The 23,591-nt window shown below is 46.7% G+C and overlaps 1 protein-coding gene and 1 pseudogene across 1 annotated transcript in view; both read right to left on the reverse strand.

Moving 5' to 3' along the window:
• Positions 1-15,691, reverse strand: part of LOC139457028 (uncharacterized) — a 28,959-nt gene extending 13,268 nt beyond the window's left edge. The window contains exons 1-4 of the mRNA XM_071238476.1: positions 15,682-15,691; positions 14,769-14,927; positions 13,712-14,047; positions 13,164-13,211 (exon numbers count right to left, since the gene is read on the reverse strand). Coding sequence (XP_071094577.1) covers positions 13,164-13,211; positions 13,712-14,047; positions 14,769-14,927; positions 15,682-15,691 — 553 coding nt within the window. The remainder of the gene's footprint in view (positions 1-13,163; positions 13,212-13,711; positions 14,048-14,768; positions 14,928-15,681) is intronic.
• A 4,914-nt stretch (positions 15,692-20,605) lies between these two features.
• On the reverse strand, positions 20,606-23,575 carry LOC139457029 (uncharacterized; annotated as a pseudogene).
• Between the last annotated feature and the right edge of the window lie 16 nt (positions 23,576-23,591).

Raw genomic sequence — 23,591 nt, forward strand, 5'->3', positions numbered from 1 at the left:
CACATATATATAAACGTGAAGTGCATGCAACCGATGAAACAGTCATGAGAAACATTTAAGGATTGATTGTGTATTTTTTTCGGTTCATTGAGGTATGAATCGAAAAACCGATGTGCAAACTGTATGAATCCGCGTAGCAGGAGTTATTACCATGGGGCAGGAGTTATCACCATCGGGCATGAGTTATCACCATAGGGCAGGAGTTCTCACAATGGAGCAGCAGTTCTTACCATAGGGCAGGAGTTCACACCAAAGGGCAGGAGTTCTCACCATGTGGCAGGAGTTATCACCATCAGACGGGGGTTATCATCTAGGGGCAGGAGTTATCACCATGGAGCAGGAGTCATCATCTTGGGGCATGAGTTATCACCATGGGGCCGAAGTTATTACCATGGAGCAGGGGTTATCATCTAAGGGCAGGAGTTATCATCTTGGGACAGGAGTTATCACCATTAGACGGGGGTTATCATCTAGGGGCAGTGGTTATCACCGTGGAGCAGGAGTTATCACCATGGGGTAGGGTTACCACAATGGAGCAGGAGTTATCACCATGGAGCAGGAGTTATCACCATGGGGCGGGTGTTATCATCTAGGTGCAGGAGTTATCATCTTGGGACAGGAGTTATCACCATGAAGCAGGGGTTATCATCTAGGGGCAGGAGTTATCATCTTGGGACAGGAGTTATCACCATCAGACGGGGGTTATCATCTAGGGGGCAGGAGTTATCAACATGGGACAGGAGTTATCACCATGGAGCTGGAGTTATCACCATGGGGCGGGGGTTATCACCATGGGGCAGGAGTTATCACCATGGAGCACGGGTTATCATCTAGGGGCAGGAGTTATCATCTTGGGACAGGAGTTATCACCATGGGGCAGGAGTTATCACCATGGGGCGGGGTTATCACCATGGGGCAGGAGTTATCACTATGGGGCAGGAGTTATCAACATGGAGCAGGAGTTATCACCATGAAGCATGAGTTATCAGCTTGGGGCAGGAGTTATCACCATGGGGCAGGAGTTATCACCATGGAGAAGGAGTTATCACCATGGGGCGGGGTTATCACCATGGGGCAGGAGTTATCACTATGGGGCAGGAGTTATCAACATGGGACAGGAGTTATCACCATGGAGCAGGAGTTATCACCATGGGGCGGGGTTATCACCATGGGGCGGGGGTTCTCATCAAAGGGCAGGAGTTCTCACCACGGGGCAGGAGTTATCACCATGGGGCAGGAGTTATCACCATGGGGCAGGAGTTATCTCCATGGGGCAGGAGTTATCACCATGGAGCGGGAGTTATCTCCATGGGGCAGGAGTTATCACCATCGGGCAGGAGTTATCACCATGGGGCAGGAGTTATCACCATGGAGCATGAGTTATCACCATGGCGCAGGAGAAATCACCATGGGGCAGGAGTTATCAACATGGGACAGGAGGTATCACCACGGGGCAAGAGTTCTCATCATAGGGCAGGAGTAATCACCATGGAGCAGGAGTTATCAACATGGGGCTGGGGTTATCATCTAGTTGCAGGAGTTATCATCTTTGGGCAGGAGTTATCACCATGAAGAAGGAGTTATCACCTTGAGACAGGAGTTATCACCATTGGGCAGGAGTTATCACCATGGAACAGGAGTTATCACCATGGGGCAAGGGGTTATCATCTAGGGGCAGGAGTTATCATCTTTGGGCAGGAGTTATCAACATGGGGCGGGGCTTATCACAATGAGGAGGGGGTTATCACCACGGGGCAGGAGTTCTTACAATGGAGCAGCAGTTCTCACCATGGGGCAGGAGTTATCACCAAAGGTCAGGAGTTATCACCATGGAGCGGGAGTTATCTCCACGGGGCAGGAGTTATCACCATCGGGCAGGAGTTATCACCATGGGGCAGGAGTTATCACCATGGAGCATGAGTTATCACCATGGAGCAGGAGAAATCACCATGGGGCAGGAGTTATCAACATGGGACAGGAGGTATCACCACGGGGCAAGAGTTCTCATCATAGGGCAGGAGTAATCACCATGGAGCAGGAGTTATCACCATGGAGCTGGGGTTATCATCTAGTTGCAGGAGTTATCATCTTTGGGCAGGAGTTATCACCATGAAGAAGGAGTTATCACCTTGAGACAGGAGTTATCACCATTGGGCAGGAGTTATCACCATGGAACAGGAGTTATCACCTTGGGGCAAGGGGTTATCATCTAGGGGCAGGAGTTATCATCTTTGGGCAGGAGTTATCAACATGGGGCGGGGCTTATCACAATGAGGAGGGGGTTATCACCACGGGGCAGGAGTTCTTACAATGGAGCAGCAGTTCTCACCATGGGGCGGATTTATCACCATAAGACGGGGGTTATCATCTAGGGGCAGGAGTTGTCACCATGAAGCAGGAGTTATCACCTTGGGCAGGAGTTTTCAACATGGGGCGGGGTTTATCACAACGGGGCGGGGGTTATCACCACGAGGCAGGAGTTCTCACAATGGAGCAGCTGTTCTCACCATGGGGCAGGAGTTATCTCCAAATGGCAGGAGTTCTCACCATCGGGCGGAGTTATCACCATAAGACGGAGGTTATCATCTAGGGGCAGGAGTTGTCACCATGGAGCAGGAGTCATCACCTTGGGGCAGGAGTTATCACCAAGGGGCAGGAGTTATCACCATGGGGTGGGGGTTATCATCTAGGGGCAGGAGTTATCATCTTGGGGGAGGAGTAATCACGATGGAGCAGGAGTTATCACCATGGAGCAGGAGTTATCACCATGGGGCGGGGTTATCACCATGCGGCAGGAATTATCACCATGGAGCAGGAGTTATCACCATGGGATGGGTGTTATCATCTAGGGGCAGGAGTTATCATCTTGGGACAGGAGTTATCACCATGAAGCATGAGTTATCACCTTGGGGCAGGAGTTATCACCATGGGGCAGGAGTTATCACCATGGGGCAGGAGTAATCATCATGGGGCAGGAGTTATCACCATGGGGCAGGAGTAATCATCATGGGGCAGGAGTTATCACCATGGGGCAAGAGTAATCATCATGGGGCAGGAGTTATCACCATGGAGCAGGAGTTATCACCATGGGGCGGGTGTTATCATCGACGGGCAGGAGTTATCATCTTGGGACAGGAGTTATCATCTTGGGATAGGAGTTGTCACCATGAAGCATGAGTTATCACCTTGGGGCAGGAGTTATCACCAAGGGGCAGGAGTTATCACCATGGGGTGGGGGTTATCATCTAGGGGCAGGAGTTATCATCTTGGGGGAGGAGTAATCACGATGGAGCAGGAATTATCACCATGGAGCAGGAGCTATCACCATGGGGTGGGGGTTATCATCTAGCGGCAGGAGTTATCATCTTGGGACAGGAGTTATCACCATGAAGCATGAGTTATCACCTTGGGGCAGGAGTTATCACCATGGGGCAGGAATTATCACCATGGAGCAGGAGTTATCACCATGGGGTGGGGGTTATCATCTAGTGGCCGGAGTTATCATCTTGGGACAGGAGTTTTCACCATGAAGTATGAGTTATCACCTTGGGGCAGGAATTATCACCATGGGGCAGGAGTTATCACCATGAGGCAGGAGTTATCACCATGGAGCATGAGTTATCACCATGGGGCAGAAGTTATCCCCAAGGGGCGGGAGTTATCACCATGGAGCAGGAGTTTTCACCATGGGACAGGAGTTATAACCATGGGGCAGCAGTTATCACCATGGGGCAGGAGTTATCACCACGGGGCAAGAGTTCTCATCATAGGGCAGGAGTAATCACCATGGAACAGGAGTTATCACGATGGGGCTGGGGTAATCATCTAGGGCAGGAGTTATCACCATCAAGCAGGAGTTGCCCTTTGGTTATAACTCCTGCCCCATGCTGTGATTAGTTATCACGATGGAGCAGGAGTTATCACCATGGATGAGGAGTTATCACCATGGGGCGGGGTTATCACCATGGGGTAGGAGTTATCACCATGGATGAGGAGTTATCACCATGGGGCGGGGTTATCACCATGGGGTAGGAGTTATCACCATGGAGCAGGAGTTATCACCATGGGATGGGTGTTATCATCTAGGGTCAGGTGTTGTCATCTTGGGACAGGAGTTATCACCATGAAGCATGAGTTATCACCTTGGGGCAGGAGTTATCACCATGGGGCAGGAGTTATCACCATGGGGCGGGGCTTATCACAATGAGGAGGGGGTTATCACCACGGGGCAGGAGTTCTTACAATGGAGCAGCAGTTCTCACCATGGGGCAGGAGTTATCACCAAAGGTCAGGAGTTCTCACCATGGGGCGGAGTTATCACCATAAGACGGGGGTTATCATCTAGGGGCAGGAGTTGTCACCATGAAGCAGGAGTTATCACCTTGGGCAGGAGTTTTCAACATGGGGCGGGGTTTATCACAACGGGGCGGGGGTTATCACCACGGGGCAGGAGTTCTCACAATGGAGCTGCAGTTCTCACCATGGGGCAGGAGTTATCTCCAAATTGCAGGAGTTCTCACCGTGGGGCGGGGTTATCACCATGCGGCAGGAATTATCACCATGGAGCAGGAGCTATCACCATGGGGTGGGGGTTATCATCTAGCGGCAGGAGTTATCATCTTGGGACAGGAGTTATCACCATGAAGCATGAGTTATCACCTTGGGGCAGGAGTTATCACCATGGGGCAGGAATTATCACCATGGAGCAGGAGTTATCACCATGGGGTGGGGGTTATCATCTAGGGGCCGGAGTTATCATCTTGGGACAGGAGTTTTCACCATGAAGTATGAGTTATCACCTTGGGGCAGGAATTATCACCATGGGGCAGGAGTTATCACCATGAGGCAGGAGTTATCACCATGGAGCATGAGTTATCACCATGGGGCAGAAGTTATCCCCAAGGGGCGGGAGTTATCACCATGGAGCAGGAGTTTTCACCATGGGACAGGAGTTATAACCATGGGGCAGCAGTTATCACCATGGGGCAGGAGTTATCACCACGGGGCAAGAGTTCTCATCATAGGGCAGGAGTAATCACCATGGAACAGGAGTTATCACGATGGGGCGGGGGTAATCATCTAGGGCAGGAGTTATCACCATCAAGCAGGAGTTTCCCTTTGGTTATAACTCCTGCCCCATGCTGTGATTAGTTATCACGATGGAGCAGGAGTTATCACCATGGATGAGGAGTTATCACCATGGGGCGGGGTTATCACCATGGGGTAGGAGTTATCACCATGGAGCAGGAGTTATCACCATGGGATGGGTGTTATCATCTAGGGTCAGGTGTAGTCATCTTGGGACAGGAGTTATCACCATGAAGCATGAGTTATCACCTTGGGGCAGGAGTTATCACCATGGGGCAGGAGTTATCACCATGGGGCGGGGCTTATCACAATGAGGAGGGGGTTATCACCACGGGGCAGGAGTTCTTACAATGGAGCAGCAGTTCTCACCATGGGGCAGGAGTTATCACCAAAGGTCAGGAGTTCTCACCATGGGGCGGAGTTATCACCATAAGACGGGGGTTATCATCTAGGGGCAGGAGTTGTCACCATGAAGCAGGAGTTATCACCTTGGGCAGGAGTTTTCAACATGGGGCGGGGTTTATCACAACGGGGCGGGGGTTATCACCACGAGGCAGGAGTTCTCACAATGGAGCAGCAGTTCTCACCATGGGGCAGGAGTTATCTCCAAATTGCAGGAGTTCTCACCATCGGGCGGAGTTATCACCATAAGACGGGGGTTATCATCTAGGGGCAGGAGTTGTCACCATGGAGCAGGAGTCATCACCTTGGGGCAGGAGTTATCACCAAGGGGCAGGAGTTATCACCATGGGGTGGGGGTTATCATCTAGGGGCAGGAGTTATCATCTTGGGGGAGGAGTAATCACGATGGAGCAGGAATTATCACCATGGAGCAGGAGTTATCACCATGGAGCAGGAGTTATCACCATGGGGCGGGGTTATCACCATGCGGCAGGAATTATCACCATGGAGCAGGAGTTATCACAATGGGATGGGTGTTATCATCTAGGGGCAGGTGTTGTCATCTTGGGACAGGAGTTATCACCATGAAGCATGAGTTATCACCTTGGGGCAGGAGTTATCACCATGGGGCAGGAATTATCACCATGGAGCAGGAGTTATCACCATGGGGTGGGGGTTATCATCTAGGGGCCGGAGTTATCATCTTGGGACAGGAGTTTTCACCATGAAGTATGAGTTATCACCTTGGGGCAGGAGTAATCACCATGGAGCAGGAGTTATCACCATGGGGCGGGTGTTATCATCTAGGGGCAGGAGTTATCATCTTGGGACAGGAGTTATCATCTTGGGACAGGAGTTGTCACCATGAAGCATGAGTTATCACCTTGGGGCAGGAGTTATCACCATGGGGCAGGAGTTATCACCATGGAGCAGGAGTTATCACTATGGGGCGGGGTTATCACCATGGGGCAGGAGTTATCACTATGGGGCATGAGTTATCAACATGGGGCAGGAGTTATCACCATGGAGCAGGTGTTATCACCAAGGGGCGGGGTTATCACCATGGGGCGGGGGTTCTCATCAAAGGGCAGGAGTTCTCCCCACGGGGCAGGAGTTATCACCAAGGGACGGGGGTTATCATCTAGAATCAAGCGTTATCACCTTGGGGCAGGAGTTATCACCATGGGGCAGGACTTATCACCATTGAGCGGGAGTTATCTCCATGGGGCAGGAGTTATCACCATGGGGCAGGAGTTATCATCTTGGGGGAGGAGTAATCACGATGGAGCAGGAGTTATCACCATGGAGCAGGAGTTATCACCGTGGGGCGGGGTTATCACCATGCGGCAGGAATTATCACCATGGAGCAGGAGTTATCACCATGGGGTGGGGGTTATCATCTAGCGGCAGGAGTTATCATCTTGGGACAGGAGTTATCACCATGAAGCATGAGTTATCACCTTGGGGCAGGAGTTATCACCATGGGGCAGGAATTATCACCATGGAGCAGGAGTTATCACCATGGGGTGGGGGTTATCATCTAGGGGCCGGAGTTATCATCTTGGGACAGGAGTTTTCACCATGAAGTATGAGTTATCACCTTGGGGCAGGAATTATCACCATGGGGCAGGAGTTATCACCATGAGGCAGGAGTTATCACCATGGAGCAGGAGTTTTCACCATGGGACAGGAGTTATAACCATGGGGCAGCAGTTATCACCATGGGGCAGGAGTTATCACCACGGGGCAAGAGTTCTCATCATAGGGCAGGAGTAATCACCATGGAACAGGAGTTATCACGATGGGGCGGGGGTAATCATCTAGGGCAGGAGTTATCACCATCAAGCAGGAGTTGCCCTTTGGTTATAACTCCTGCCCCATGCTGTGATTAGTTATCACGATGGAGCAGGAGTTATCACCATGGATGAGGAGTTATCACCATGGGGCGGGGTTATCACCATGGGGTAGGAGTTATCACCATGGATCAGGAATTATCACCATAGGATGGGTGTTATCATCTAGGGGCAGGTGTTGTCATCTTGGGACAGGAGTTATCACCATGAAGCATGAGTTATCACCTTGGGGCAGGAGTTATCACCATGGGGCAGGAGTTATCACCATGGGGCAGGAGTAATCATCATGGGGCAGGAGTTATCACCACGGGGCAAGAGTTCTCATCATAGGGCAGGAGTAATCACCATGGAGCAGGAGTTATCACCATGGGGCGGGGGTTATCATCTAGGGCAGGAGTTATCACCATCAAGCAGGAGTTATCACCATGGGGCAGGAGTTATCACGATGGAGCAGGAGTTATCACCATGGGACAGGAATTATCACCATGGGGCTGGAGTTATCAACATGGGACAGGAGTTCTCACTATGGGGCGGGGGTTATCACCATGGGGCGGGGGTTATCACCACGGGGCAGTAGTTCTCACAATGGAGCAGCAGTTCTCACCATGGGGCAGGAGTTCTCACCAAAGGGCAGGAGTTCTCACCATGTGGCAGGAGTTCTCACCATCAGAGGGGGGTTATCATCTAGGGGCAGGAGTTATCAACATGGAGCAGGAGTTATCCCTTTGGGGCATGAGTTATCACCATGGGGCAGGAGTTATCACCATGGAGTAGGGGTTATCATCTAGGGGCAGGAGTTATCATCTTGGGACAGGAGTTATCACCATGAAGCAGGAGTTATCACCTTGGGGGAGGAGTTATCACCATGGGGCGGGGTTATCACCATGGGACAGGAGTTATCACCATGGAGCAGGAGTTATCACGATGGGGCGGGTGTTATCATCTAGGGGCAGGAGTTATCATCTTGGGACAGGAGTTATCATCTTGGGACAGGAGTTATCATCTTGGGACAGGAGTTGTCACCATGAAGCATGAGTTATCACCTTGGGGCAGGAGTTATCACCATGGGGCAGGAGTTATCACCATGGAGCAGGAGTTATCACTATGGGGCGGGGTTATCACCATGGGGCAGGAGTTATCACTATGGGGCATGAGTTATCAACATGGGGCAGGAGTTATCACCATGGAGCAGGTGTTATCACCAAGGGGCGGGGTTATCACCATGGGGCGGGGGTTCTCATCAAAGGGCAGGAGTTCTCCCCACGGGGCAGGAGTTATCACCAAGGGACGGGGGTTATCATCTAGAATCAAGCGTTATCACCTTGGGGCAGGAGTTATCACCATGGGGCAGGACTTATCACCATTGAGCGGGAGTTATCTCCATGGGGCAGGAGTTATCACCATGGGGCAGGAGTTATCACCATGGGGCAGGAGTTATCACCATGGAGCAGGAGTTATCACCATGGGGCAGGAGTTATCACCAAGGGACAGGAGTTATCACCACGGGGCAAGAGTTCTCATCATAGGACAGGAGTAATCACCATGGAACAGGAGTTATCACCATGGGTCGGGGGTTATCATCTAGGGCAGGAGTTATCACTATCAAGCAGGGGTTATCACCATGGGGCAGGAGTTATCACGATGTAGCAGGAGTTATCACCATGGGACAGGAGTTATCACCATGGGGCAAGAGTTATCTACATGGGACAGGAGTTCTCACCTAAGGGCAGGAGTTATCACCATCGGGCAGGAGTTATCACCATGGAGTAGGAGTTATCACGATGGAGCAGGAGTTATCACCATGGAGCAGGAGTTATCACCATGGGGCTGGAGTTATCACCATGGGGCAGGAGTTATCACGATGGAGCAGGAGTTATCACCATGGGACAGGAATTATCACCATGGGGCTGGAGTTATAAACATGGGACAGGAGTTCTCACTATGGGGCGGGGGTTATCACCATGGGGCGGGGGTTATCACCACGGGGCAGTAGTTCTCACAATGGAGCAGCAGTTCTCACCATGGGGCAGGAGTTCTCACCAAAGGGCAGGAGTTCTCACCATGTGGCAGGAGTTCTCACCATCAGAGGGGGGTTATCATCTAGGGGCAGGAGTTATCAACATGGAGCAGGAGTTATCCCTTTGGGGCATGAGTTATCACCATGGGGCAGGAGTTATCACCATGGAGTAGGGGTTATCATCTAGGGGCAGGAGTTATCATCTTGGGACAGGAGTTATCACCATGAAGCAGGAGTTATCACCTTGGGGGAGGAGTTATCACCATGGGGCGGGGTTATCACCATGGGACAGGAGTTATCACCATGGAGCAGGAGTTATCACGATGGGGCGGGTGTTATCATCTAGGGGCAGGAGTTATCATCTTGGGACAGGAGTTATCATCTTGGGACAGGAGTTATCATCTTGGGACAGGAGTTGTCACCATGAAGCATGAGTTATCACCTTGGGGCAGGAGTTATCACCATGGGGCAGGAGTTATCACCATGGAGCAGGAGTTATCACTATGGGGCGAGGTTATCACCATGGGGCAGGAGTTATCACTATGGGGCATGAGTTATCAACATGGGGCAGGAGTTATCACCATGGAGCAGGTGTTATCACCAAGGGGCGGGGTTATCACCATGGGGCGGGGGTTCTCATCAAAGGGCAGGAGTTCTCCCCACGGGGCAGGAGTTATCACCAAGGGACGGGGGTTATCATCTAGAATCAAGCGTTATCACCTTGGGGCAGGAGTTATCACCATGGGGCAGGACTTATCACCATTGAGCGGGAGTTATCTCCATGGGGCAGGAGTTATCACCATGGGGCAGGAGTTATCACCATGGGGCAGGAGTTATCACCATGGAGCAGGAGTTATCACCATGGGGCAGGAGTTATCACCAAGGGACAGGAGTTATCACCACGGGGCAAGAGTTCTCATCATAGGACAGGAGTAATCACCATGGAACAGGAGTTATCACCATGGGTCGGGGGTTATCATCTAGGGCAGGAGTTATCACTATCAAGCAGGGGTTATCACCATGGGGCAGGAGTTATCACGATGTAGCAGGAGTTATCACCATGGGACAGGAGTTATCACCATGGGGCAAGAGTTATCTACATGGGACAGGAGTTCTCACCTAAGGGCAGGAGTTATCACCATCGGGCAGGAGTTATCACCATGGAGTAGGAGTTATCACGATGGAGCAGGAGTTATCACCATGGAGCAGGAGTTATCACCATGGGGCTGGAGTTATCACCATGGGGCAGGACTCAGTCCACTCCATTTTCCATCCAGTTTCACATGTGATCTCGCACTTCCCCGTTTTCAGTTACTGTTACTATAAAACTATGTTATTGATTGCTAGCCCGGCAGCTAACCGCAGCTACTTTCACACTGTTAAATTTGCTAATTTTCAGGATGACATGAAACAGGACATGTTTTAATGTCATAAAACATTTGAATGGGTTACGCAGATCATATTCCAGCTGGGGTCAATTCTCGAAAATACGTTAATCATATTAATGAATATAAGGCTTCTTTGTACGTGACTTCGAGTGACTCAGTTTAACGACGTATCAGCATGACGTGGGAGGAAATCACGAGGCCATGCAGGTCTCACACTTTCCCCACTGTGGTGAAACCAACGAGCACGGACTTTAACACATATTCATTGAGAACCAAGATTTGTACACAGAATGACAGCATTCTGCCAAGGCTAAGAGACACAACTCTGCATAGGACATTTTGGCGTCTCTGACGAAAGGGCCACCCTGACCCTGCTGCATTATGAACACGAGAATTGTTCCAAAGCCATAATTTATTTGAAACTAATTACACAGCTGTAATGTGAATTGACAATTAAAGAAAGTTCGTGGAATGCATAACAAAAGTGTTCTCATTTTGGATATGTATATCAGGGCCCACTTGCACAAAGCGATCTTAGCGCTAAGATGATCGTAACTCCCATACTTTAGCATAGGCTTACAATAGTCTTAGCGCTAAGATCGTTTTGTGCAAGTGGGCCCAGGTCACTGACATGATCTTTATAAGAGATACATACTGCTATGGTGAAATCTAAGCCATGGTTACACCTTATCAACAACGTTCTGTTCTCTGTATGGGGTACCACTCCCATACTATAAACATAACATATAGGAACAATAACCTCAATACTATCAATTACTGAGACATACTATTGACCACCTTTTGCTTGGCCAACTCATCATAGTATACTAGATGTGTGACATTGCACGACGGTAACAGTTCCGTAGATATGTTCCTCCATGTCACACGTCCGATCACTGTTCTCGTTCCGAGGCAGAGGCATCATACTACAAGGAACAGCCGCCGTATGTATCCTCATGACGGTCACACCATCCGGCGAACATTGTCCTGCTCCAGTGCTGTCTGGTTGCCATGGTAGCTCATCTTCTTCTCCACTACACACGTCCGTCTTACTTCTCCTGTCGTCTTCATGCCGTGACCTCTTGCATTGAGTACAGAGAGAATGCCTTCAACAGAAATGAGCAGTGATGTACAGACTGGCATACAGGTACCAGGTAGACAAACAAGGGAAACAGTAAAACATATTGTTCGTGTTACAATTTCAAACACAAAATATGTGTGTGTGTGTGTGTGTGTGTGTGTGGCTGCTTGTACTAGCCCGGACTGATGCCGATTTATAGTGCTAGCTCACTGAGATACCATGCCGCATTTCAACATGAATACACAACTCAGACACAGTGTATTGACTCCGAGCCGACCAGTCCTTGTTTTAGCCCCTTAATGCTGAGCGCCAGACAGGGTAACAACAAATACCATCTTCAAACGTCTTTTGGTATGACGCGGCCGGGGATCGAACCCTGGACCTTCCGCTCTCCGGGCGGATGCTCTACCACTGGACCACGGAAGCGGTCTTTCAGTGTAGGAGTTACAGGTTCTTATTCCGAATAGATGATCTCCAAAGAATACATGCGATCAAAGTGTGGTCTTACCGTTTGATAACAAAGACAAAATGAGAACCGCTACCAGGATTCCTATAAGTACGGCATATCCATCTGTAAAATTTAAAAAATATCATTTACTTTACATATACATTTAACTGGTCGTTGAGAAGAATTCAAGTTGAGTGTTCACCACATGTTTGGCAGGGAGAACGTTTTCATGAGGCCTTATAACCATGGCCTAAGCATGTGCACTATAATATTGAAATCGATATACCATTGCCAGTAGTTATGATTCTGGATATAAAATCCGACAATGCCATATCCATACTCATAAGAAATCATTCGATTGCGACTAAATCATAAGAATTTTTTTTAATATAATCAGCATGTCAGATAGTGATGGTTGCAGGTATTCGCGAAAAGGTAAGCGCTGGTGGCACCGTCGTGAACACATGCAAAGGAAACTCAGTTTGGCTTTGCTAGTCACTGATGAGACATATTTTGAAAAATCCCCCGCCTGTGTGCCATACCAATCGTAGAAAAGTTCACTTAGGTCTTGAATAACTTCATATTACCAAGTACATACTAAGCACTACACAGTGTCTATTACACGTTGAAAAACGTATACTGCCCGAGTATACACTCTATACCGAGTAACTATAGACCTGTTTGCACTGTTTCTCCTGTATCTGCACTACATATGACAAGGTACACTATACACAAAGTCGGGTATGTTGACATACATGAACTTGTGGATTCTACACGGGCTAGTCTGCACAATACACGATTTACAGTAAATACAGGTCACAGTGTTATCTGTGTGCCGAACAATGAATTGCAACTTTTCTACTCTACACCATACTTATATACTTACACTTATTCGGCGATGTCATAACTGGCTTTGTTCCTGTGGCTTCATGACCTGAAATGTATTGAATGTTATATACTAAACTTCACTATGCATCAATATATTACACTCCTTATTTTTATACATTACAAAAACAAAACTCACAAAACACCTATTACTAGTATATAACTATTACATTCAGAATGCATGCATTCAACAACTCGCAAAAGACAAAAAGAGTTTGTACCTTAACAAAATGCATCTACTATTTATATCAACATTTTCTTAGAGAATACATTCTTATGTTAAATATTTTGACATACTTTCAGTGACACTATTGTAGTTACTGCCTTATGAAGAAGCCTACGATATGTTCTATTAACATGATTTATCTTTGCTGAGGGTTTTCCTTCCATATTATGGTTTTTCACTGCCTAATTTGCCTTTTACGCCCAATAGTATCTGCTTCTTCGGAAACTCACTCACTCACTCATTTTTTATTTGACAGTTAAGTAGCACAGCTGACGCAATACACATAACACCGGATTACAATTGTGAACGTATGAGACACGTACTTGAGACAAACAGGTCGTGTATACACCGAGTCATGGAGACCTTGGTTGCACCTTTTTTCTCTCTCCTGCATCTGTACTTTCCAGCATCAGCTGGTGTAACATTGTAGAGACAAAAGACATACGTGCTGGTGTTACGGGAGGTAACAACCTCCACCATCCTGGTCCTGAGCCAGTACTTAGGAAGTATGTAGACCTTATTGGAATCCACTGCCATAAACTTATCCCCACTAGGTGTCATGATGTAGAATTCATATTGATAACGAGGCATGTTCCAGGCTACCATGGCATGACCACCTTCACTCACTTGTGTGTAGTTTGGGACTTTTTCCATCTTTGCTGTAAAACATCACAATTACACATACATAAGTTAGCAGTGTGCATGTATGAGTGAAGGCGTACTGGCATGAGCGGGGGTATGTGTTTTGATGTTCATGTGAAAGTGTAATGTGCATAGTGCTGAATCATTAGTTATATTTAGGAGGCAATAAATACAAATTTCAATTTTGTCATTACTATGGATGTGTACAGAGCGCTTTAAAAATATAGAACACTTGATTATTATCGTTCTTTACTTCCTGGGTGTATATAACCCAACCATTAACAGTCACACTACCATCTCCTCCAACTGGTTAGGGTGCTGTATGAACAGGAGCACACTAGACTCTCAGGAGTCAACCTGCCGGACACCTGATTTGTTTATTAATATTTGTATGTTTTTCAAATAAAGATATATTGAGGCAGATAGTGTAATGTAAAAGTAATGTAGAGAAATGGCATTCGTCTGTAACAGGGTGCTAAGATAGAAAGTCTCATCAAGTTAACACATGACTAGCTAGATACTGGCATGACTGTATGGATCACAAGTTGTAACAGAAGACATTTGTATGACCTTCGTCTGGAGACTACATCTATGTCTTACAATCTGATACTACTAGGTAAACTGTGGATTCTGCCCTTAGAAGCATTTGTAATTAGGATGAACAAATGTGTCATATGAACATGCATATTATACAACTTGACTACCTGCCTTTGATGTTGGAGTGGTTTAGTCACTTACATTTGGTCGACATTCCAAATTCTTCACTCCAGTCAGTTTGAACATTCCATCCCACCAGTTCAGCTTTACACGTGTATCTGCCTCTGTCATCATCCTGCCCTACATCACTGACGGTCAGAGCGCTCTTGTGGTAGAAGTAGTCTCCATGTAACTTAGAAACTGCCAAAGGAAGTCTTCCTATGTTTGCCACTTCGACTTCATTCCGCCTCCAACTCCAAGTTATTAATGTATGTAAGTACCCTTTCACGGCGACGTAACATGTCAGCGTGACAATTTTATCGGCTTCAACTGTCCGAGGGGCCACGATGTAGGGATACGCAATATCTGTTCATAAATATAATGTGTGGCTATTGGTAAAAGCACAATGCAAGGATCGTTACAGGGACCTAAACTCCTATTTGAGGACAACTATATAGCATAGTCATCATTTCTAAATGAAAATATACACATGTCACAGAACATTTTTTCAACAAGTAATAAGACAAATGCGCTGGCAAAATGTATGTTCGATTGAGCATGAGGACGTGATAATCCCTCTTGTGGCATGGTATTTAATATATTCTGGAACAGGTACATTTTGGTGATTTTGTGAGTGAATATCACAAGGAGATGGCCAGTAGTTTTGATTTGAGAGAACTTGTTTCAACTACATTTGTCTCATTTATCTGTTATTTGTGCTTGGTTGATTGTACTCATATTATTAAATCATACTCACATTTTACAACTAGCAGTTTTCCGCCAAGGTTGTTTCGATTACCCTTACGTAAGTATACAAACGTGAACAGTATGTTCTTCCTCCCAATAAGTGATTAACGACCAAAGTTTCATACATCTGAACTCAATTCAATTTATTGCTTGTCTCTTCGGATGCAGCTAAATGGGATCGGGTGTTCAAGATCGTGGATTGCATGACCCAGCGTCATTGTGCACGACGTCGTTGGACGTTGCTTATGATATCAATCACTGGTTCCTCTGATTATATCTGACCATATCTTATCAACAACGGCCTGACCTACACCAATCAAACACATGTAAAACACACTCATTCACCTTATTATCTTACTGATAGCAACAGAACACTTTCTGTGATTATTAGAAACCTTTGCTAAAACAGAGTCACTTGTCCGAATCCGACAATAGCGTAAGCACATGTAATGCAGTCTGAACAAGTCACTACTTATCCGGGGATGTGGGACAGCCTTGTGGATAAAGCGTTCGTCGTGGACCTAAGTTCTATTCCCCACGTGGGTACAATGTGTGAAGACCATTTCTGGTGTCCAGCGTCGTGATGTTGCTGGAATACTGCTAAAAGCGGCGTAAAACATTACTCACTCACTCACTCACTCACTACTTATTCTCTTAAACCTGACCTCATTAGTGTTGAATACATGCCAACTGATGTTATAGTAACTAAATATAATATCTTGTTTAGGAACAATCATCTATGCATTTGTGTAATTATTATTTGTGATTCCCAATTAGAGTTCTAACAATGGGGCAGGAACTCTCATCATGGGGCAGTAGTTATCACCATGGGGCTGTAGTTATCACCATGGGGCTGTAGTTATCACCATGGGGCTGGAGTTCCCATCATAAGGCAGGAGTTATCATCTTGGGGAAGGAGTTATCACCTTGGGGCAGAAGTTATCACCATGGGGCAGTAGTTATCACCTTGGGGATGTAGTCATCACACTGGGGCAGAAGTTATCACCATGGGGCTGTAGTTATCACCATGGGGCTGTAGTTATCACCTTGGGTCAGGAGTTATCACCTTGGGGCAGAAGTTATCACCATGGGGCTGTAGTTATCACCTTGGGGCAAAAGTTATCACCATGGGGGCTGTAGTTTTCACAATGGGACAGGAGTTATCACCATGGGACAGGAGTTATCACCATGGGACAGTAGTTATCACCATGGGACTGTAGTTATCACCATGGGGCAGGAGTTATCACCATGAGGCAGAAGTTATCACCATTGGGCAGAAGTTATTACCATGGGGCTGTAGTTATCACCATGGGACAGGAGTTATCACCATGGGGCAGAAGTTATCACCATGGGATAGGAGTTATCACCATTGGGCTGTAGTTATCACCATGGGGCAGGAGTTATCACCATGGGGCTGTACTTATCAGCATGGGGCTGTAGTTATCACCTTGGGTCAGGAGTTATCACCTTGGGGCAGAAGTTATCACCTTGGGGATGTAGTCATCACATTGGGGCAGAAGTTATCACCATGGGGCTGTAGTTATCACCATGGGGCTGTAGTTATCACCTTGGGTCAGGAGTTATCACCTTGGGGCAGAAGTTATCACCATGGGGCTGTAGTTATCACCTTGGGGCAGAAGTTATCACCATGGGGGCTGTAGTTTTCACAATGGGACAGGTGTTATCACCATGGGACAGGAGTTATCACCATGGGACAGTAGTTATCACCATGGGACTGTAGTTATCACCATGGGGCAGGAGTTATCACCATGAGGCAGAAGTTATCACCATTGGGCAGAAGTTATTACCATGGGGCTGGAGTTCTCATCATGGAGCAGGAATTCCCATCATAGGGCAGAAGTTATCACCATGGGGCAGGAGCTATCACTTTGGGGCAGTAGTTATTACCATGGGACAGGAGTTATCACCATGGAGCTGTAGTTATCACCCTGGGGCAGGAGTTATCACCATGGGGCAGCGGTATTCACCATTGGGCAGGAGTTCCCATCATAGGGCAGGAGTTATCATCTTGGGGCAGACGTTTTCACCTTGGGGCAGGAGTTATCACCATAGGGCTGTAGTTGTCATCATGGGGCTGTAGTTATCACCTTGGGTCAGGAGTTATCACCTTGGGGCAGAAGTTATTACCATGGGGCTGTAGTTATCACCTTGGGGCAGAAGTTATCACCAGGGGGGCTGTAGTTTTCACAATGGGACAGGAGTTATCACTTTGGGGCAGTAGTTATCACCATGGGACTGTAGTTATCACCATGGGGCAGGAGTTATCACCATGAGGCAGAAGTTATCACCATGGGGCAGAAGTTATTACCATGGGGCTGTAGTTATCACCATGGGACAGGAGTTATCACCAGGGGGCAGAAGTTATCACCATGGGATAGGAGTTATCACCATTGGGCTGTAGTTATCACCATGGGACAGGAGTTATCACCTTGGGGCAAAAGTTATCACCATGAAGGCTGTAGTTTTCACAATGGGACAGGAGTTATCACCATGGGACAGGAGTTATCACCATGGGACAGTAGTTATCACCATGGGACTGTAGTTATCACCATGGGGCAGGAGTTATCACCATGAGGCAGAAGTTATCACCATTGGGCAGAAGTTATTACCATGGGGCTGTAGTTATCACCATGGGACAGGAGTTATCACCATGGGGCAGAAATTATCACCATGGAATAGGAGTTATCACCATTGGGCTGTAGTTATCACCATGGGGCAGGAGTTATCACCATGGGGCTGTACTCATCAGCATGGGGCTGTAGTTATCACCTTGGGTCAGGAGTTATCACCTTGGGGCAGAAGTTATCACCTTGGGGATGTAGTCATCACATTGGGGCAGACGTTATCACCATGGGGCTGTAGTTATCACCATGGGGCTGTAGTTATCACCTTGGGTCAGGAGTTATCACCTTGGGGCAGAAGTTATCACCATGGGGCTGTAGTTATCACCTTGGGGCAGAAGTTATCACCATGGGGGCTGTAGTTTTCACAATGGGACAGGTGTTATCACCATGGGACAGGAGTTATCACCATGGGACAGTAGTTATCACCATGGGACTGTAGTTATCACCATGGGGCAGGAGTTATCACCATGAGGCAGAAGTTATCACCATTAGGCAGAAGTTATTACCATGGGGCAGGAGTTCTCATCATGGAGCAGGAATTCCCATCATAGGGCAGGAGTTATCACCATGTGGCTGTAGTTATCACCTTGGGGCAGAAGTTATCACCATGGGGCAGGAGCTATCACTTTGGGGCAGTAGTTATTACCATGGGACAGGAGTTATCACCATGGAGCTGTAGTTATCACCCTGGGGCAGGAGTTATCACCATGGGGCAGCGGTTATCACCATTGGGCAGGAGTTCCCATCATAGGGCAGGAGTCATCATCTTGGGGCAGACGTTTTCACCTTGGGGCAGGAGTTATCACCATAGGGCTGTAGTTGTCATCATGGGGCTGTAGTTATCACCTTGGGTCAGGAGTTATCACCTTGGGGCAGAAGTTATTACCATGGGGCTGTAGTTATCACCTTGGGGCAGAAGTTATCACCAGGGGGGCTGTAGTTTTCACAATGGGACAGGAGTTATCACTTTGGGGCAGTAGTTATCACCATGGGACTGTAGTTATCACCATGGGGCAGGAGTTATCACCATGAGGCTGAAGTTATCACCATGGGGCAGAAGTTATTACCATTGGGCTGTAGTTATCACCATGGGACAGGAGTTATTACCATGGGGCTGTAGTTATCACCATGGGATAGGAGTTATCACCATTGGGCTGTAGTTATCACCATGGGGCAGGAGTTATCACCATTGGGCAGGAGTTATCACCATGGGGTTGTAGTTATCACCATTGGGCAGGAGTCATCACCATGGGGCAAGAGTTCCCATCTTAGGGCAGGAGTTATCATCTTGGGGCAGGAGTTATCACTATGGGGCAGGAGTTATCACCTTGTGGGCAGAAGTTATCACCATGGGACAGAAATTATCACCATTGAGCGGGGGTTTTCACCATGGGAAAGGAGTTATGTATGACTCAGTCTGCTCCACTTAGCATCCTGTTGAACATGTGATCTCGCACTTCCCAGTGTTCAGTTACTGTTACTATGAAACTATATTTTTCAACAGTGTGTGTATAATGTAGGTTGGCGGTATGTGTGTTTCTGTCTTGCGAGGACGACCTCTGCTGTAGGTCACATGCCACTCAGACAAGCAAACAGTTTTTTTCTGAGGATCCGTTGGACGCTAGCTAACCACAGCTACGTTCACACTGTTAAATTTGCTAATTTTCAGGATGACATGAAACGGGATATGTTTTAATGTCATAAAACATTTGAATGGGTTACGCAGATCATATTCGAGCTGGGGTCAATGCTCGAAAATACGTTCATCATATCAATGAATATAAGGTTTCTTTGTACGTGACTTCGAGTGACTCAGTTTAACGGCGCATCAACTTGTTGTGGAAGGAAATCACGAGCCGATGCAGGTCTCACACTTTCCCCACTGTGGTGAAACCAACGAGCACGGATGTGGTGCAAACCTAAACAAATATTCATGGAGAACCAAGATTTGTACACAGAATGACAGCATTCTGCCAAGGCTAAGGGACACAACTCTGCATAGGACATTTTGGCGTCTCTGACGAAAGGGCCACCCTGCCCCTGCTGCATAATGAACACGAGAAATTGTTTCAAAGCCATAATTTATTTTAAACTAATCACACAGCTGTAATGTGAATGGACAATTAAAGAAAGTTCGTGGAATGCATAACAAAAGTGTTCTCATTTGGGATATGTACATCAGGGCCCACTTGCACAAAGCGATCTTAGCGCTAAGATGATCGTAACTCCCATACTTTAGCATAGGCTTACAATAGTCTTAGCGCTAAGATCGTTTTGTGCAAGTGGGCCCAGGTCACTGACATGATCTTTATAAGAGATACATACTGCTATGGTGAAATCTAAGCCATGGTTACACCTTATCAACAACGTTCTGTTCTCTGTATGGGGTACCACTCCCATACTATAAACATAACATATAGGAACCATAACCTCAATACTATCAATTACTGAGACATACTATTGACCACCTTTTGCTTGGCCAACTCATCATAGTATACTAGATGTGTGACATTGCACGACGGTTACAGTTCCGTAGATATGTTCCTCCATGTCACACGCCCGATCACTGTTCTCGTTCCGAGGCAGAGGCGTCCTAATACAAGGAACAGCTGCCGTATGTATCCTCAGGACGGTCACACCATCCGGCGCACATTGTCCTGCTCCAGTGCTGTCTGGTTGCCATGGTAGCTCATCTTCTTCTCCACTACACACGTCCGTGTTACTTCTCCTGTCGTCTTCATGCCGTGACCTCTTGCATTGAGTACAGAGAGAACGCCTTCAACAGAAATAAGCAGTGATGTACAGACTCGCATACAGGTACCAGGTAGACAAACAAGGGAAACAGTAAAACATATTGTTCGTATTACAATTTCAAATACAAAATATTTCAGCGTAGGTGAAATTGGGTTTATTGTCGCGTCCTCGATTATTCACTTATATGGCGACGTGCATGCACGTGTGCATGTGTGTGTGTGTGTGCATGTGTGCATGTGTGTGTGTGTGCGCGTGCGTGCGTGCGTACGTGCGTGTGTGTGTGTGTGTGTTTGTGTGTGTGTGGGGGGGGGGGGGGGGGGGGGGGAGGGGGGGGGGCTGCTTGTACTAGTCCGGGATGATGCCGATTTATAGTGCTAGCTCACTGAGATACCATGCTGCAGTTCAACATGAATACCCCACTCAGACACTGTATACTGACTCCGAGCCAACCAGTCCTTGTTTTAGCCCCTTAATGCCGAGCACCAGACAGGGTAACAACAAATACCATCTTTTAACGTCTTTTGGTATGACGCGACCGGGGATAGAACTCCGAGCCTTCTACTCTCCGGGCGGACGCTCTACCACTGGACCACGTGGGTGGTCTTTTAGAATAGAAGTAACAGCTTCTTATTCCAAATAGATGATCTCCAAAGAATACATGCGATCAAAGTGTGGTCTTACCGTTTGATAACAAATACAATGAGAACCGCTTCCAGGATTCCTATAAGAACGGCATATCCATCTGTGAAAAATAAATTATCATTCATTTTACATATACAATCAAATGGTTGGTGAGAAGGATTCCAGTCGAGTGTTCACCACATTTTTTGGCAGGGAGAACATTTTCACGAGATATTATAAACATGGCCTAAGCATATGCACTATAATATTGATATCGATATACATTTGCCAGTAGGTAAGATTCTGGATAAAAAAGCGCCAATGAAGAAACATTCGAGTCCAATGTACGATTGCGACTATATCATGAGAAAATGTATATATAATCAGCATGTCAAATAGTGATGGTAGTACGTATTCGCAGAAAGGTAAGCGCTGGTAGCACCGTCATAAACACATGGAAAGGAAAGTCGGTTTGGCTTTTCTTGTCACTGATGAGACATATTTAGAAAAGTCCTCCACCTGTCTGCCATACAAAATGTAGAAAGGTTGACTTACGTCTTGAATCATTTCATATAACCAAGTACATACTAAGCACAACAAAGTGTATGTTACATGTTGAAAAACGTACACTACCCGAGTATACACTGTATACAGAGTAACGATAGACTGCTCCTGTTTGCACTGTCTCTCCTGTATCTGCACTACATATGACAAGGTACAGTATACACAAGTCGTGTATGTAGACTTACATCAACTTTTGGATTCTACACGGGCCATGAATAGCACAGTCTACACGATACACGTTTTACAGTAAATACAGGTCACAGTATAATCTGTGTGCCGAACAATGAATTGCAACTTTTCTACTCTACACCATACTTATATACTAACACTTATTCGGCGATGTCATAACTGGCTTTGTTCCTGTGGCTTCATGACCTGAAATGTATTGAATGTTATATACTAAACTTCACTTTGCATCAATATATTACAATCCATATTTTTATACATTACAAAAACAAAACTCACAAAACACCTATTACTAGTATATAACTATTACATTCAGAATGCATGCATTCAACAACTCGCAAAAGACAAAAAAAGTTTGTACCTTAACAAAATACATCTACTATTTATATCAACATTTACTTAGAGAATACATTCTTATGTTAAATATTTTGACATACTTTCAGTGACACTATTGTAGTTACTGCCTAATGAAGAAGCCTACAATATGTTCTATTAACATGATTTATCTTTGCTGAGGGTGATAACTTTATGTTTACACAAACCTGAAACAATTTAATATCAAGTTTATGTGCCGAGGGCTAATTGAAAATTATTTCACTTGGGACACACATTTCATATCAAATCGAAGTGAGTGCATTAATAGTCCATTTATATACCACATACGAGTATATACTTTGAAGAGGAAAATGCATACGATAGGGTTTTCCTTCCATATTATGGCTTTTCACTGCCTAATTTGCCTTTTACGCCCAATAGTATCTGTTTCTTCGGAAACTCACTCACTCACTCATTCTTAATTTGACAGTTAAGTAGCACAGCTGACGCAATACACATAACACCGGATTACAATTGTGAACGTAAGAGACACGTACTTGAGACTTGAGCTGACGCAATACACATAACACCGGATTACAATTGTGAACGTATTAGACACGTACTTGAGACTTGAGCTGACGCAATACACATAACACCGGATTACAATTGTGAACGTATGAGACACGTACTTGAGACAAACAGGTTGTGTGTACACCGAGTCATGGGGATCTTGGTTGCACTTTTCCCTATCCTGCAGCTGTATCTCCCAGCATCAGCTAGTGTAACATTGTAGAGACGAAAGACATAGGTGCTGGTGTAACGTGAGGTAACAACCTCTACCATCCTGGTTCTGAGCCAGTAGTTAGGAAGAATGTAGACCTTATTGGAATCCACTGCCATCAACTTATCCCCACTAGGTGTCATGATGTAGAATTCATATCGATAACGAGGCATCTTCCAGGCTACCATAGCATGATCACCTTCACGCACTTGTGTGTAGTTTGGGACTTCTTCCATCCTTGCTGTAACATAA

This window comes from Haliotis cracherodii, unplaced genomic scaffold (assembly GCF_022045235.1).
Source record: "Haliotis cracherodii isolate W230 unplaced genomic scaffold, xgHalCrac1.p SCAF_12, whole genome shotgun sequence".
In the NCBI taxonomy this organism is placed as follows: Eukaryota; Metazoa; Mollusca; class Gastropoda; order Lepetellida; family Haliotidae; genus Haliotis; species Haliotis cracherodii.